This window comes from Terrapene carolina, unplaced genomic scaffold (assembly GCF_002925995.2).
Source record: "Terrapene carolina triunguis isolate 2854851 unplaced genomic scaffold, T_m_triunguis-2.0 Scaffold35022, whole genome shotgun sequence".
Classification (NCBI taxonomy): Eukaryota; Metazoa; Chordata; order Testudines; family Emydidae; genus Terrapene; species Terrapene triunguis.
Window position 1 is genome coordinate 10,330,513 of NW_020699373.1, and position 17,397 is coordinate 10,347,909.

The 17,397-nt window shown below is 39.5% G+C and overlaps 1 protein-coding gene across 2 annotated transcripts in view; it reads right to left on the reverse strand.

The window, feature by feature from the left end:
* LOC112118351 (polypyrimidine tract-binding protein 3) overlaps nt 1–17,397 on the reverse strand; it is a 97,978-nt gene that overhangs the window by 34,961 nt on the left and 45,620 nt on the right. For both annotated transcript variants that reach the window (XM_024216620.3, XM_024216618.3), the window contains 3 exons: nt 16,486–16,561; nt 8,862–9,031; nt 7,330–7,476 (listed from right to left, as the gene is read on the reverse strand). In XM_024216620.3, the coding sequence (XP_024072388.1) occupies nt 7,330–7,476; nt 8,862–9,031; nt 16,486–16,510 (342 nt within the window). In that variant the 5' untranslated portion in view covers nt 16,511–16,561. The remainder of the gene's footprint in view (nt 1–7,329; nt 7,477–8,861; nt 9,032–16,485; nt 16,562–17,397) is intronic.

Consider the following 17,397-nt stretch of genomic DNA (forward strand, 5'->3'; position numbering starts at 1 on the left):
AAAAACGGAACAAATACAAAATGAGAAGATATTGACAAGAGGCGAGAAGAAGAGAATAAACCAAGTGTCTTATCCACCACACTGAAGTGAGTTTATTTTCATCTCATCTCCCAATTGTGTTGTAAATATTACTGTCATCTGACCAGGCATTATATTTGCCACAGAAAAAGGGTGGAATTGGGACAGAGAGAGACTCTATAACAAAACATGGTCCATAAGAGAATGTGCCAAAGAAGCAATCCCCAGTATGACAATGAGAGAACCACTGCTGTAAATGAAATTTTTTAATTCTGATACTGAACTGTAAGTGTGCCACACAATATGTTTTTCAATTTTCACCTTGATCATCATGAATACGCAGCACAACCAGTTGTCTCTAGAAGCCACACAGGAATAATACGAAAGTCTTACAGACATGTATGAAAGTAAACAGATAGGTAGCAATACAACTGTAGATTTTCTGCTAAATGGGTATACAAGAACACAGGTAAATTCTTCAACATGCTGTGCTCCAGAATGCACAAGCATATGAATTAAAAGATTAATATCTTTGATCCCAATGCTTCTAAAGATACTGTGCTTTCCATGTAAACCAAGCTTCAATAACTCCTTGAGACAGACAGTTTTGGTATTTTTACTTTTATCAATGGAGTACTCAACATGGAAAATCTGATTCTTATTTTCTACTTGAAAGCCCATGGAGTCCACAATGGAGATGACAATTAGGGAGCTATTAATCCTTAGACCAATACCCTGGGAGAATGTTCCTGAATTATTACTTCCAAAGTTATTAGTATTAACAGCACAATTAACAGAATTCTGAGAAAGAAGCAATGAGCATCTAAAGTTAAAAATAAAAGTTGCTTTTAAAAATATAAGGAATCTGGAAGATAGTTATTCCACAATGACTGGAGTTTCTGATTGCCTAATTATGCTGAGGGAATCGTGAGGGCAGCTTCATAATCTTGATTAGAATCAGATGCAAGGCTCTGAGATGGAAAGAGGATTGCCAGGCAATTTTTTCTCTGATTATCTCATATGCTTATCATGGTGGCAACTTGAAATTCAATGGAACTGAGGCCTGAAGGTGAGCATGCAACTCTGGAAAGAGCAATTTCATTCCCATCTTCCTCCATATGATATTAAGATATATACATTCAACTTCTCAGTTCAAGACCATCTCTAGGTCCTCATATATTCTCACACAGAAGGAGAAAAGTAGTATGGTTTGAAAAAGATTCTTTTAGCAGGCATAGTTATCACCTGTGCTGTTGCCTAGAGTATCAACTGAAAATTTATAATATTAATAGTATGCCATTTAAAAAGTCATGTGCCACTTCAGATTTTAGGGAAGCCATGAACTACCACACTTTTTGCAAGTTCTCTCATTGCTGTGATGAGGCTAAGACAGAGGGACCTGAGTTGCTAACATCTGCCCTAGAAGAACGGTAGGAACGTGTAATAAGATCTAATTTTGATGTGAAGGTAAATATTTAGTAGGCCTATGTCATAAAGTCACCAGGCTGCCAAGGAAAACATCAAATAGCTCTATGCAGAACCTACACCCTCACACATCTGCTGAGCTGTTTAAGCTGCATGGTCTTCAAATGGCTGTCCTTTGGTAACAAGTAAATACATTAAAACTGGCAGAATTGTATTTCATGCTGTAAATTGCTAGACAACCCCAATATACTAGATAGGCGAATCATCTCTTGAGGCATGCCTTGGTGTTTAAGGGAGCTGGAGGACACAGGCAAAGATAGAACCTCTCCCTTTGCAAGGTTTAATTTGTGCAAGAGCATCAGTCCCTGAAAGTCTCCAGAACCCTTCTCTTTGCCACTGTATGAGTGCAAAGGTCCCAGAAAGAGATTTTAATCCCTAATACTGATCTGAAAGTCCATCACAGAGAGGCTCAGAGAGACGATGAGTCTCCTAACTGGTCTATCCCTTACCATGTCCCAGAGCAGAAATCTATTCCCTGGTCACACTGCCAAACATCTAATGAAGTCTCCAGAAACCTCCCTCCTGGAGAAATATTTTGCCCTCTTTTCCCTCCCAAAGCTGTTGTATCAAAAGTTCTTCCAAAATGAATACGGAGTTTTTACCTGGTCATCTTTCCAGGTTTTTAAACAAAGTTGCTACCTGATCTGCGGTCACCAGTTTGGTGGTGAAGTTCATGGCACACATTAACATATCAAATACAGAAAGCTGCATGGGAGCATTTACATGGGATTGATTTGATTCCTTCATTCTAAATTGACTCACTGTGATAGCCTAGCCAGGCAGGGAGAAAGAGGAGACAGGTATCTGAAAGGCCATACTACAGTCTTTCAAAGACAGCAGCCACAGTCTATCTGATCTTTATGTAAAAAGATAAGTTCAAGGGGGGTGAATGTCTTGGCAAGAGACTCTATTCCTATCTCTACACTGGAAAGCTTCATGAGATCCTTTGAAAAAATGCTAGAGTTAAAGAATTGTTTGCCGAGGAGCTGTAAAAGAATAGTACAGGAGAAGCCTGCCCTGAAACATTTCAAAGGTTCCCATGTAGAGTTTACTGCTTCTTTTCTCAGACTGGGAAAAACTAGCACACAATTAGCTGACAGAGCTAGCCATCGCCTTTTCTGCTGGCTCCTCTATACAAGCAGGGTAAACGGCTGTTACAACTCTCCAATTCTTTTTTGAACCCAGTTCTATTTTTGGCCTTAACAACATCCCATGACAATGAATTCCACAGGTTGACTGTGTGTTGTGTGAAGTACTTCCTTTTGTTTGTTTTAAACCTGCTGTCTATTAATTTCATCAAGTGACCCCTAGTTCTTGTGTTAGGTGAAGGGGGTAAAATAACATTTCCCTATTCACTTTCTCCATCCCATCCATGATTTTATAGACTTCTATCATATCTTCCCTTAGTCGTCTCTTTTCTAAGCTGAATAAACCCAGTCTTTTTAATCTTTCCTCATATGAAAGCTGTTCTATACCCCTAATCATTTTTGTTGCCCTTCTCTGTACCTTTTCCAATTCTAAAAACCCTTTTTGAGATGGCGTGACCAGAACTCCATACAGTATTCAAGGTGTGGGAATACTGCGGCTTTATATAGTGGCATTATATTTTCTATTTAATTATCTCTTTCCTAATGGTTCCTAACTTTATCATTTTTTTTTTAAAACTACTGCTGCACACTGAGTGGATGTTTTCAGGGAATTATCCACAAAGACTACAAGATCTCTTTCTTGAGTGGTAACAGTTCATTTAGACCCCATAATTTTGTATGTATAGTTGAGATAACTTTTTCCAATGTACATTCATTTGCACTTAACACTGAATTTCATCCGCCATTTTGTTGCCCAGTCATCCAGTTTAATTAGATTCCTTTGTAACTTTTCAAAGTCAGCTCTAGACTTAATTAGTAATTTTTTTATCATCTGCAAATTTTGCCACCTCACTGAACATCTCTTTTCCCAGATAATTTATGAATATGTTGACCAGCACTGGTCCCAGTACAGATCCTTGGGGGACCCTGCTACTTAACTCTTTTGATTGTGAACATTGACCATTTATTCCTATGTTTTGTTTCCTATCTTTTACACAGTTACTGATCCAGGAGAAGACATTCCCTCTTGTCCAATCATTGCTTCATTTCAGGGTGGATAAAAATCAGTGGTTTTTAAAAAATTAAAAAAAAACACCCTGATTTTATTTAAATTAAGATTTATTTGATAAAATGCTTTTTGAGGAAAAAACCTATCTAAAGATAGTTTTCATTAAGATACATTATAGCTCAAAGATATCTCATCATGGAATAGGGATTATAAATTCTAATTCTATAGATGACACGATATAGTCATGTAATGTTTAGGAAAAGTTTTGTAAACGAGTTCCAATAGTTCATATATTAGGGACCCATTCTTATGGGATTCCAGGGGCATCTGTATAGATTATTTAGGTTAATCTTAGAAGATACCATCAAAGATGCTTAGTTTTGCAGTTCTCAAACTGTGGATTTGTGTCACCAGAGATAACAGGCTTGTTAACAGCAAAAATGTTTATAAATAAATAAAATAAAATAAAATAAAATAAAATAAAATAAAATAAAATAAAATAAAATAGAGGAGAGAAACAACAGACCTTAACCCTATCGTCCCTCTGCAAATTTGTGTACACAGAGCCAATCCCTTACTTCTCTCTAAAAGTACAAAGTTTCAGAAAGTTCAATGAACAGAAGATTGTTGGGGACGGAATAGATCTGGACAAGGAGAAGAAGTCTGGAGATAAATGTAAGAACGGAGGGACAGGCAGTAGAAACAAAAGTGACACTGTTTGAGCAGCATATTCCAGAAGTCTTGAGGTCTTTCTGAGTGTAGCCTGCATTGATTTGAGATCTACCATACCATTCTCTCACTAGAAGGGAAAACCTAGAATAGCAGCAGGCCGGAAAAGAGACCCAGTTTCGGAATATTTTAATGAAGTTCCTCTACCTGTGGGTAAGACAGGCATGCGTGCAAAATTCAAACACTGCAATAAAGAAATGCAAGACCAGGTTGCCCGAATGAAACAACATCATGAGAAGTGTTCCTTCTCAGGAGGAAGCTGCGTTGAAGATGATGAAAGGAACATGTCTGAACATGCAGGATCTTCAGGTTGGTAAACTTTTTTATTTCATACTTCTTTCTTAAGGACTGCCTGTCTTCCTTCTGGACTATTCTTGAATTCTCATTTTTGAGCAAAAAAATATAGTTGTTACTCTATGGTACTTTCATTTTAATGCAGTTGTGATAAAAAATAAATAGCTGAAATAGGCAGATCTTCCTTTTATGCAACAAACTCTCCTTTCGGTATGATTGAGAACCCACACTTCATTAACGTGGTTCAGTCATTAAGACCAGGATACAGTCCACACAACAGAGCAGATGTCGCAGGCAAATTGCTGGATAAAACGTGTTTGAAAGAGAAATTGAGCAGTGTGCAAAAGGTCTAGAGCAGGGGTCCCCAACACGGTGCCTGCAGGTGCCACGGCGCCCGCCAGGGCATCTATGTGCACCTGCCCACTGGCCACCGGACAAGCAACCGCCGAAATGCCGCCAAGAAGCGTCACCGCCGAAATGCCACTGATTTTCGGCAGCATTTCGGCAGCGACGCCTCTTGATGACACTACTTCTCGGCAGCATTTTGGCGGCAATACTTCATGTTGCCGCTTCTCGGCGGCATTTCGGCGGCTGCTTGTCCGGCAGCCACAGTCCTTGGTGGCTAGTCGTCTGGTGCCCGCTACACAAAAAGGTTGGGCACCACTGGTCTAGAGGGTAAAATTGTTAACCTGAGTCTTGATGGGTGGAACAATGTCCACAATGATCCTGTTGTATCTGCTTGCGTGACAACAGAAGAAGGGAATGTCTTCCTTACAGAAAAAATTGATACATCAGGAAATGCACACACAGCAGAATACTGCATATTTTTGTGCCCCCCGTGCAGAAAAACACAAAAGAAATCGGGGGCGAGGGACATGCATCTCTTTCCTGGCTGCCCAGGCTGTTCCAGTTTGGGGGAGGGGGACTGGGTGGGCGTGCCTGCGGGGGAGATGTCGATCACCGTCAGGGGGCAGGGCTGGCCAACAAACTCGTGTCATACTGTGGCTCGAGGGGCGTGGAGGAGGATAGGTCTTTTTGTTATGCAGGAGGAAGGCTCTGTCCCCGAGGCAGAAATGTAGCAGTCTGCCTGCCTAGTAAAATGTCTAACTTCTTGAGAATTGAAACAAACACTTACCGTAATGCATTGTCATTCTGTTTACCTGGAGCGTCCGCAGGCATGGAGCCCCTCAGCTCCCTGTGGCCGCGGTTTGCCGTTCCCAGCCAATGGGAACTGGTGCATTGGCTGGGAACGGCGAACCACGGCCACAGAGAGCTGGGGGGCTCCATGCCTGCAGACGCTCCAAGTAAACAAAATATCCCGACGTGCCAGCGGCTTACCCTGACGGTCCGGGAGCCAAAGTTTTCCAACCCCTGAAATATAGCATCAGCTTATGAAAGGGTCATACAGTTTTTGCTATTTTTACCTATCCATTTTGGGGGATGGGCTTATAAATGAACTGGCTAATGAACAAGTATATATGGTAATTAAATTAGTATCAGGTTACTGAAAATTGTTTGTTTTTAAGTTAAAGAAAATAGCTTTTGTAAAAACAAAAACAAAAAACCACCCACATTAACAAAATGTTGCTGGTTAATCGATCTCATTCTCTGGAGACAGAAATGTAGCAGCTTGTCTGCATAGTAACATTGTTAATGATCCTATTGCTAGTTAACTGTCCCCATTCTCAGTCAATTCCCCCAGGAACATTAAATCTGTAAAGTTTTAAGGCCCCTACATTGCTGGAGTGATGTAAAGCCTTATAAATGACAGTAAGGGAATCAGCTAATAAGAGCTATGGGCTTTCTCACTTTTTTTCTGTGCTAAAGTGGCACAATGGGGTTAGATTTTTACTTACCCATTAAAAAAAAAAAAGTCTTTGTGGGCAAATAAAACAATTACCAAGCAGTCAATAAAATGTCAGGACAATCAGAACCAAGCACTTCTCAAAATACCCAGCCAGGTCGAGGACAATGATTAGCAAAACTGTATGACTTTCATGTGTGAAATTCCACTTTTTTTTTTTTTTTGCTGTTCGGTGTTCTGTAATGTAATTTAAATGAAAATCAAGGATTGTAACTGAAATGCAGGGTATTAGTTACCAAGTATTTGTAATTTAACTTTAATGTGTTTAGGAAATGCTGAATAGTTAGTGACTTTTTTCTGTTTTATAGTTTAAATAACTTACCAAAACAATTGAAACTGCATTATTATATTGCATTATTTTGACACAAAATTTGCAGAATTTTAAAATTTTTGGGGCAGAATTTAATTGTTTGGCACAGAATCCTCCCAGGAGTATCTTGTCCACATACTTGTTGACTCAGTCATAGAATTGTAATAATTTGTGAGGCATGATTTCCCTTTACAAAAGCTGTGTTGACTCTTCAAATATATTTTATCTATGTGTCTGAAAATTTTGTTCTTTACTACAGTTTCACCCAGTTTGCCTGGTCCTGAAGTTAAGCTCGCTGGCCTGTAATTGCCTTTTTGTATATAAAGAGCTTTTAATGTGCAATAGCAATTTACAGACATGGAAGATGACAAGTCCCTGCCTAAGAGAACTTACACTCTAATTTATGATTGGATGAAGTAATATCCTGTCAAAGCTGACTACTCATTTTACACTGACAGAAAGCAGTTCATTAATTTAATGTTCAGTAATGTACAATTGTATTCATTTTTTAAAATGGAAGTATTATACTTACAGCCTGATTAGGCAGATTGTCAGTCTTCAGTTCTCTGTGATTGGAATACTGAATATAAACAGGCTGACTGCGGAGGTGAGGTGTAACAGGAGTGTAGTAGTTCACCATAGTGACAGCAGCTTCTTCGGAAGCCATTTCCAAGAAAGCCTAAAATCAACAGAAATATTGCAATTTTCAATGTTTTTCTGTTTGCATAACAGACTGAAGAAATCATTTATCCACCAAATCCACCTTATCTGAAAAACTCATGTGAACTAAAAGTACAGATGTGATTTGCTCAGTATTTAAAAACAAAATACTATTTACGATTTATGTTTTTCAAAATACTTTTGAGACTTGCAATTACTTTAGAGTTAACCTCAAATCCTTTTAAAATTTGTATTACAGTAAAAGAGCCCACAACCAGATCAGGTTTCCATAGAGGCACTAAACATATGATGTATGGAATGCTCTCAACACCCAATGGAAGACGCAAAATTTCCTGTATCACTTTTTAGGTCCCAAATTCAGAATTGCCTCCCATTTCACATTTGGTTTTGGTTTTTTGTTTTTGTGGGGGTTTTTTAAACCATAATGCTCAATGTTCACTATGCTAATGTCATCATACCTACCACAGAACTTCATTAGGACCTGTAGACTGCCAAAAGGCACAAGGACACGTACATTTTTGTATCACTATTTTGCAAGAATTTGTTATTTTGTATATAATATTAAACTTTGTAAAATCAAGTATGTTGAAAAAACAGTCTTACTTTACCCACTTAGTAAATCTGTAGGCTCCACATCATGGTGGTTGTGACATAAAATGAATGCATTACATCAACCAAGAGATTAATACACTGTCTTGCAAGCACGAACATGTGGCAGGGATAGTTATATTGAACTTTAGTGACTACAGCACCCTGGTAATGAGTTTGATACATTCCTGGAACCCAGTGCTGTCCCCAACTACCCAATCATCCAAACATGAGAATATATGTACTCAGTTAAGCAGTACGATTGTGCACAAACTGGAAGCTGGTTAGTGTCAAATGACAACACCAAAACAAATGCCTAAAACACTGGGCTTCATTTAAAAAAAATAAAGATTTCACTGTTTATTCAGGGTAAAGCTTATGTTTACTTAGTTAAGCAAAAAACAGTTAGGTTTTTCTTTAAATAAAAAGTAGGTAACCATAGTTCTCTATCCTCAGCAGGATGTCTGAGAACAGCTGTCAGCATCAGTACTCTTGTACAACAAGACAGACAAAACGCATTACTCAGCATGCTGAACATTAAGTAATAGGATTATTCTATTTCATCTCTTCCAATAATATAAAGAATGGCATATTATGTTGGGCATTTACACAGATTTTATGATCAATACCACTGCATTATTTAAAAATGTTTTACAACTGATGTGCTAAAGTCTTGAATAATCTATAAAATAATAATTGGCCCTACAATATTTCAGCCAAATTGCAATATCTAAGAGGTAAACTTGTATATAAGTAGTGTTCTCTTGTATTTTACTCATGCAAATAACTACACACCTGGCTTTTTCCTTTCAACATCAAGAGATTGGTTACTTTGCCAAAAGGGAGACCTAATGAAATGACCTCTGCTTCAGTGACATCATTTGGAATTTTACGAAGATGAAGGACACGAGAAGGGGAGCAGGGAGATCGGTCTCCTTTAAATTTCTTGTTGTCATTCCCATTAGCTAGAATATTAGAGAAAGAACAATTACTACAAAATGCATAATTCTGAAAAAGTAGTCAGATGGTTTGTTTCCTTTACTAGTATTAAAGGTGATCACCATCAGTAGTTATCAATATTAAAAGAGACTCAATCTATAATCTACTCAATTAAAAACATCAAAAGTAGTTAAAAATACAACATCTGCTCACGATTTCCTCTGCAAACTTGTGTGGTTTTAGAGCCACCAGGCCATGACCCTCTCCTCCAAGTCCGTCTTCAAGGTCCATGTGTACCATGTCATGTACAAGAAGTTAACCAACTAATCATACATTGAAAGGCAGTTGGAGATAGCTGATAAATAAAAATTTACTCTGTGTTCTATTCTTCTCCATCACCCTTTTTCTGTTGCTTATATTGCTTGATTATAAAATCATTATGATAGGATGGGTCTAGTGTGACTAAAGCAACTAGTTAAACTGTGGGTACGAATATAAACAAATGTAAAAAATTCTCATCCATATTCTTGGTTAAAAAACAGGAAACTGACTATACAGAAAGTGTGGTCAAATGCACCTATAAATAAGAAACATTTTATTCTCTAATCTTGTGTTACAAGTAGATAAAATTTCAGAAGAGTGATTTGTAAGTTGGCAGTTTCCATCTAAGTGACACATAGGTTAGAAAGCTCTTATCAGAAACCTCAGGATGTCTGTTGTGAATGCTGGCAAAAGTACATTTTTTGTGCTTTTAATTATATCCCGTTGCATAATAAGGAACCAGACTCTACCACATTGTAATCTGAAGGAAGAAGCTGTAACTACAAAAAACTTTCCCCCCCATATTATCACTGTCACAGTTGAGGGCAAGTGTACCTATATTCCTTTCTATGGTCTACCAAGGGCACCTACTTTTAGGCTTTTGGTTCCCAGCTGTCCCCTCTCTTGAGCAGAGATTCTCCAGGCAAATCACTTGACACAGGTTCTCACAAAAGTTCATTCTTGTTTGGCACACTGCTCAATACAGTCCCTCTGAAGTTGATAACATTTCCCAGGGTTCACATCATATATTCCCCCTAGAGAGGTTACATACAATCACAGTCCACAGTAATACATAACCTTAGTATTTAGTACAATGGACTCCAAAAATATTTAAATTTAATTCAGTAAGGTTTTTCAAGGTTACGGTAACTGCAGTTCAAGATGTTTTGTCCACAAGGATCCCACTGTCGGTGTGCACAAGCTTGAAATATTTTAGCCACCAGTATCTGTTGGAGATGTGTATGCACCTTGCACACCTCTGCGCCCTCCTCCCCATCAAGGGTATTAAGGGTGAAGCAGACACCATTCAGTTCTTTTACCACTACAGAAATCCAGGGAAGAACTCCATATCAATGAATAAGGAAGGAGAGTCATGGGATCCACAGGAACAAAGGCATCTTGAAAAACTTGTTACTGTAAAGTAAGTAGACTCTGAGGAGTCATCCAGAGGGATCCCATTGTAGGTGTATAACTAGCAATTACCTCTCCAGTAGGTGGGTGATAGGAATCCTATCTAAATAACTACTTTAGGGCAGTCTTTCCAAACTGGGATTCTGATCTAGAAATTGACACAATGGAGTAGTGATTGGTAAATATAAGAACTGAACTTCAAGTGGCCATACTACAGAACTCAGAAATAGGGATTTCTCCCAAAAGCAAGCTACAGATGTCAGAGTCCTAGTAGAGCGTACCCTAACTTGAGCAGGAAAGACAGTTATTTAATGAGCAGGAAATCTTAATGTAGTTTAACTCATTTAGAGTCTGAGGAAACAGCCTGCTCTTTAGACTTATCCAAAGCCACAAAGTTTGGAGGATAGGTTAAATGGCTTTGCTCTAGCAAGATAAAAGGACATAGCCTTAAGAAAGTCTAGAGTGTGGAGTTTAGCCTCCACAGGAGATTTAAAAGCTTTAGGGGGTGGAAAACAGGAAGTATATAAATTGATTCATATGAAAATACAAAACCATTTTTGGTAACCATTTGGATGTGGCTTGAATGCAACCCTGTCCTTATGAAAAACATAGTACAGAAGGCTTGCCATCGAAGTCTGAATTTCACTAACCCTGTGAGCCAAGGTAATAGCTACCAAAAATGCTATTTTAACAAAGGGGTGATATAGTGAACATATCATGGGTTCAAACAGAGGGTCCATTAAAGATAGGAGTACAGCAATCAAGTCCCAGGCAGGGAATGGCTCTAAATAGTGGAAATCTATGAATCATGGCCATCCAAAAACGTAACAGAGTTTGCCTCAGTCCATTAGGCAGCTTGTAGTTACATGACATATGCAAGATTACATCTTTGGCTTCTTTAGGACAGGTAAGTTTATCAACCAAATACAGTCTGAACTTACTGGTAGAAGTTCTTCAGAGAATGCTGTTCTCTGCACTTTGGTGTACAGATCCTCAGAATGGGGTCCACCACCAACTGGTGGTCTGTAGCCACTATCTTAAATTCATTTTTGGTCTCTGTAGAAGCTTGTCCCATTGCAAGCCAACAAGGATTGATAGATGGCAATATGAACCTGCAAACTAGCAGAGGAGTAAACTTTCCTTCATAGAAGATCTATCTTCTTCGGCTCCTTATGTATGGGTGTAGATTTAGGGAGTCCAGGCATATTAGACTTCATGAGTTGCAGTCACAATCAAAAGATCCAAAGACCAGGTGGGTAAAAAAAAGTACTCAACCTCTTGGGGTTGGGTGGGGGGTTACTCAGTACCTGCAATTTGCCAATATAGATGTTTGAGACATATGCAGTGGTCTGCCACAGGACCACGACAGGCTCAAGAATGCCCTCAACAGGCATGGCTAAATGAACCTGGGATATAGGTGTCTGAACTGTCATTTATTAGACTTCTCCCACATGACCTCTCGGGGAATCTAAAGTGTCCACCACTCTTCTAAGGTGGTCTTGGAAGGCCCTGAAATAGTAGACCGTAGATTTATTAAAATGGAGTCACAGCTTCCACTGTCCATATCATTGTCAACATCAGTTGAATAGGTTAAGTCCACAAATTCTTCCACAAGGCCATCTTTCTCACTCTTACTCATCACTCTGAAGCTGCTCTGAATGGGATAGCTGAGCATCCCTAGAAAATTCTTTAAGAGGAGGCAACTTTAGTCTATATCTCGATGCAGCTGAATAAGAGGCGGAGGAAAGATGTTGATGGTTCCACAGAGACCAAGGGGGTCAGGATTGTGCCCCATATCAGAAGTGCACATGGTACCACAAAGGCAGAAACGGTTCAAGTCTCGCAGGTCCAGGATAGGTTGCAGACCGCCCTGGGCCTTTGGGATTAAAAAGTAGCTGGAATAGAACCCCTTGTTCCCATACTCTGGAGAAACGACCTCCACCACACCTAGCTGCAGTAAGCCCTCTACTTCCTGTGCGAGGAAACTCCCATGAGAAGGGTCCCTGAAGAGGGACGGGGAGGGGTAGTGTCCCTTCCGGTGTGGATGGCACCGGAAGGGACAGCATCTCCTGCGTCACCTGCAGGGCCTCCGGCATGGACGGCATGCGGCGCGAACGGAGGCCTCTGCCGCTATCCAGGGTAGCCAGCAGCGAGCAGTTTGGGCTTCATCACTCCACAGGAGCCTGGGCCCGAAATCCCGACGTGGGTGAAGTTGCCTGGCGTGGGACTTTGCTCATACCCAGTCTTATCCTTTCCCTTGCAGGAGGTTGGAAACCAACCTTGCACCGTCTTCTTGGGCTTCTTGGTCAGAGCCACGGATGGGGATCGGTGCCGGCTAGTGGACAGTCCCAGTGGGGTGCTGCGTACCAAGGTCATGGTGCCGGATCGAAGCGTTGCTCCGGTGACAGGGTGAGGGCCGACTCCATAAGGAGCGCTCTTAACCGAATATCGCGATCCTTCTTTGTCCTTGGCTTGAAGGACTTGCAAATTTTGCACTTTTCATGAATGTGCCCTTCATCCAAGCAATGCAGACAACTGCTGGGTGGATCACTAACGGGCATGAGCCTCTTGCAGCGATCACAGGGCATAAAGCCTGGGGACTGGGGCATGCACTGTCCTGAGGCAAAGTCCCATTCGGGACCTACGAAGTCTCTAACTATAGCTAAGGGATTTATAAACACCAACAGAAAACTATACACACTATAATACAAGAGATAACTAGTTCGTACGAATGAGCAGCAACAGTTCCAGCACCGCAGCAAGAAGGAACTGGAGGGTGGGGGGGAACCATCGGTGCGCTATATACTGCAGCATGTGCACGCCATTGCAGGGGGTGCTGGAGCCAGTCCCCTACAGATACTGCTGAGGGAAAAACTTCCGGCACGGGTGCATGTGGCGAGCACACACACCTAAGTTGAATGGACATGCGCAAGCACTCGAAGAAGAACTACTAGTTCTAACATCTTGAAGGACAGTGACCAGAAACAATCAGTTCAGTTCACTAACTACAGAAAATACTTCCTTTGTTTAACGAGTCTTAAATACAAAACATGTTTTGATAAAGTTTTTTTTTCCTTCATGAATCCAGCACATTTAAGGTAGTTTTATTTAACTAATACACATTTTAAAAATGCTGGTTTGTGCATTTTTAATTGATGTCCAATTTCCATCTAAATGCAGCTTGATACATGACAAGTAAAGAAGTAATCTAGGTAAATAAGAAATGTGTCATTCACTATTTTCTAATGTAATAAAAAGTAAAAATTAAGAATCTAAGGGTATGTTACAATATATCCACTCACATTTATTTAAGCTATTACATAGTATATCCTCCCACCAGAACCACCACCAAATTAAGTGTAAATGCTACATAGAGCTGCATATCAAATTATTTTAATCGTTACTAACCAATAAGAATAAATAATATTTTTAGGAAAATAACTAAAAACTATATATGAAAAACAAGATTAAAATGATTATTTAAATGAAGGTTTCCTGCTTGCTGATAGAAATCAGTTCACCCTACAAAGGAAGCGACATCCAGAAAAAGAGACACTTGTTCTGAAGTGATAATCAGGTCTGTAGGAAATGTAAAAGCAGCCTCACTGGATTAAAAAGATGGTATCTTTGTCAAGTGTATTATGACCAATGGTGCCTGTTATCCAATATATGTTAGGTTTAATATACACCACATCAATAGATATTATGTACATAATAAGTGTTGGGAAGTTATGTTAACTGAATGTATTATGCCTGTCCCACAGTTCTGTTTATCCACGTCAAGCGTCCCACAACACTTTGCAAAGATGAAGTCAGTTTTGGCATTAGAAAATAGGAAACTTGTCAAAGCAAAGACTCATGAAAACATTGTACAGAGTATAGTTAGGGAGTACTTTCATGGCTCATCAGCACTTCAAATGTAGTACTCAGAACGAGATATGGGAAAGAACAGGACAAAGCCAGGACAAAACTGGTACAAACTAGTGGGTTAAGCAGTTTTGTAACTTGTAAAAATCATACTATAAATACTACTAGGTGAAATGCATACTGTCGAAGCATACCTTCTGTGAAAGGTGAACATGCTGCAAGAATTCACTTCACTAAAGATAGTTATGTATATCTCCTTTTCATATTGTACTGGTTTGTCTTTAGACAATATATTAGGTTAAGATTGGTTATTTGATCTCTTGAACATTTTTAAGACTGAATGTCAAATGGAATCAAACAATTGGTATTGGTATATTAACTAAAAGGTATCGCCAAAGTCTTAGAGGTCTTATCAGGGTGCAGTACTAATGAATCTGTGGTACATGGCACTCATGCTAATTGTGCAGATGAATCGATGTTGGTTACCAAAGATAGAGGATGCAGCACTGCAGCTGAAGAACGTGATTCCGGAGTCTATTAAGACTCATGACACCAATGTGATTTCAAAGGAGCCTGCTTAGACAAGTCAGCACTTTTAGCCTTCTCAGTCATTATCAGCAATGGTACCAGTGCTAAGCCCCATCTGGAGATTTTTGCTCCCTCCTGCCTCAGGCAGCAGGAGCCAGACCGACTGAACGAACTAAGGAAGACTGATGGAAAGCTCAGAGTGCTTGGTAGAAGCATGAGATCACAGAGTCAGACAATCTCTTAGAGCCCCAGAGTGATGTGTCTAATAGCTGGAGCACTCAATGGAACTAATTTTGAAGGTTGGACATTAGGAAAAAGTTCCTAACTGTCAGGGTGGTTAAACACTGGAATAAACTGCCTAGGGAGGTTGTGGAATCTCCATCTCTGGAGATATTTAAGAGTAGGTTAGATAAATGTCTATCTGGGATGGTCTAGACAGTATTTGGTCCTGCCACGAGGGCAGGGGACTGGACTCGATGACTTCTCAAGGTCCCTTCCAGTCCTAGAATCTATAAGCAGGAATAGACTGCTTCTGAGGGGGATTCTTAGATTCAGAGAAATATGCATTGTCTTTTACATCAAATATTACTTCAAAGGGACATCACAAGTCCTGTGTGTGCGCGCACTGTGCTTACAAAAAGAATCACAAATGACACTTAGTAGATATACGAGACTTCCCTAAACAAAATAAACATTTTGTATGTGCAACATTGGTAGGCATAGCTCTCTCCTAGAAAAGGGCAGATTTTAAAGTCTGGAGACCTGCTCGCCACCACTGGATCTCATTCCTTGGTACTGAGGAAAGACTCAAAGAAGAAAAAAAAGTCTTTTCTAATAAAGGAAACAGACTTAAGTAAAACTTCAAAAACTACATTATAAACTATATAACTACACTACATACTATATATGTATATAAAAACATACTAACTAAACTAACAACCCGTGCAACCACATTTGGAAGCGAAAGCTGAAGAGATGAATGCTCAGTGAAGCAGGTGGTCTCAAAGAACCAGGCCTCTTCGGCTAGCATTGCCTCATCAGAATTGTTCTGGATTTCATCTCTCAATCTTCTGAATCACTCTTAACAATGGAATGGGAGGAAAGCATAAAGAATGGGTACCTGAGAATTTCTACAGAGATTACTGGTTTGATCATGCCTCCTCAGAGGAGGCAATCCTTGGTCCATTATATCAATGAAACTGAGTGACTTCACGAGTGCTGAACAAAACAATTTCTGGTGTTTTTAAATTTAATTCTATATCTCTTTTTGATTATTTGTAGGTCCCACTGCTCTGTAGTACATCTTTGTTCAGGTTTCAAGGAAGCAGGGAATATGTCCACCAATCAGAATGGGATCCTCAGGTTCTAATGGGGAGGGGTTATGTAGATTAGTTCTAGAATCCAACACCACTCATTAAACTGCCAGAAGGGTCCACTACAGAGTGAATCTAGGCACTTTTGCTCCCCAAGGGCCTGAATTTGCTCTCTCTGCAAGAGACTCTGGGGGGGCTGCTCATAAAAAGGTTACATGAGAGTATGAAGGAAATAAGGAAAATCAGATTTCCTGAAACTGTGCTAACATTGATAAGCTGTAAAACCATGGTAAACTTTACAATTATTTTCTTAAATATACCTGTAGCTGGAGTAGAATTGCTCATGGTAAAAGGCCCGTTAGTGATACCAGAAGAAAGAAGCTCGTCAGATCCACGCTGAAAGATAAAATGCAAGATTATCAGCTAAGGCACTTCTGGGCAACAGCGAACCTTTTAATATAACTAACGAATGACTTTAATCACTGACTTTCCTATTTTTACATTTCACAGTTGTTTTTAAAAGCTGCCCACCACACATTTTTGTGATCTATTGAAGAACGTGCATTTCAACAATGAAGAGAACAAATGCAAATGTTGTCAGCCAGCCACGTCACTCTAGCTGGCCATTATATTTCAAGGTGCTAATGTTTTCTGAAAATGAGCTTAGCTATATTAAACTGAAGACTGACTAATCTACTGCTTATTCTACTATAATACAGTTTATATTTAATATCAAGATAAGCAGCATTTAACCATATGCAGATTTATTTGATCAGACCTACCATAAAACAAGTCTACCAAGAGATATACAAGGACTCAACTAAATATCAATTTAAGCAACACAAAAACGAACAATTTTGACAAGATACAATATTTAGTTGTAAACATGTCACTAGTCATTCAAGGCATCATGTCTGTTGTACATTACAACAGCAATATAGTATGTGAAAAAGTTCATTATGAAGAATGTTACTGTATTTCCAATAGTCACTTAAAAAAGTTGACTCAAACTGTTAATATTAACGGATGACATATCTGGGTTTAGTCCATTTTGTGATCAAGACCTGCAAAAGTTGTTTTTTTTTTTTTAAAAAGATTTTTTTGGAGGGAAGTGTGGTGGGGTGTTCAGCCCACACTAGTCTGGAAAGGTTAATGAGGCCGAGATGGGACCAATTAAGCGGACAGGTCATAGCTGATGAGAATTAGGTAGCCTAAGTAACCACAGATTGATG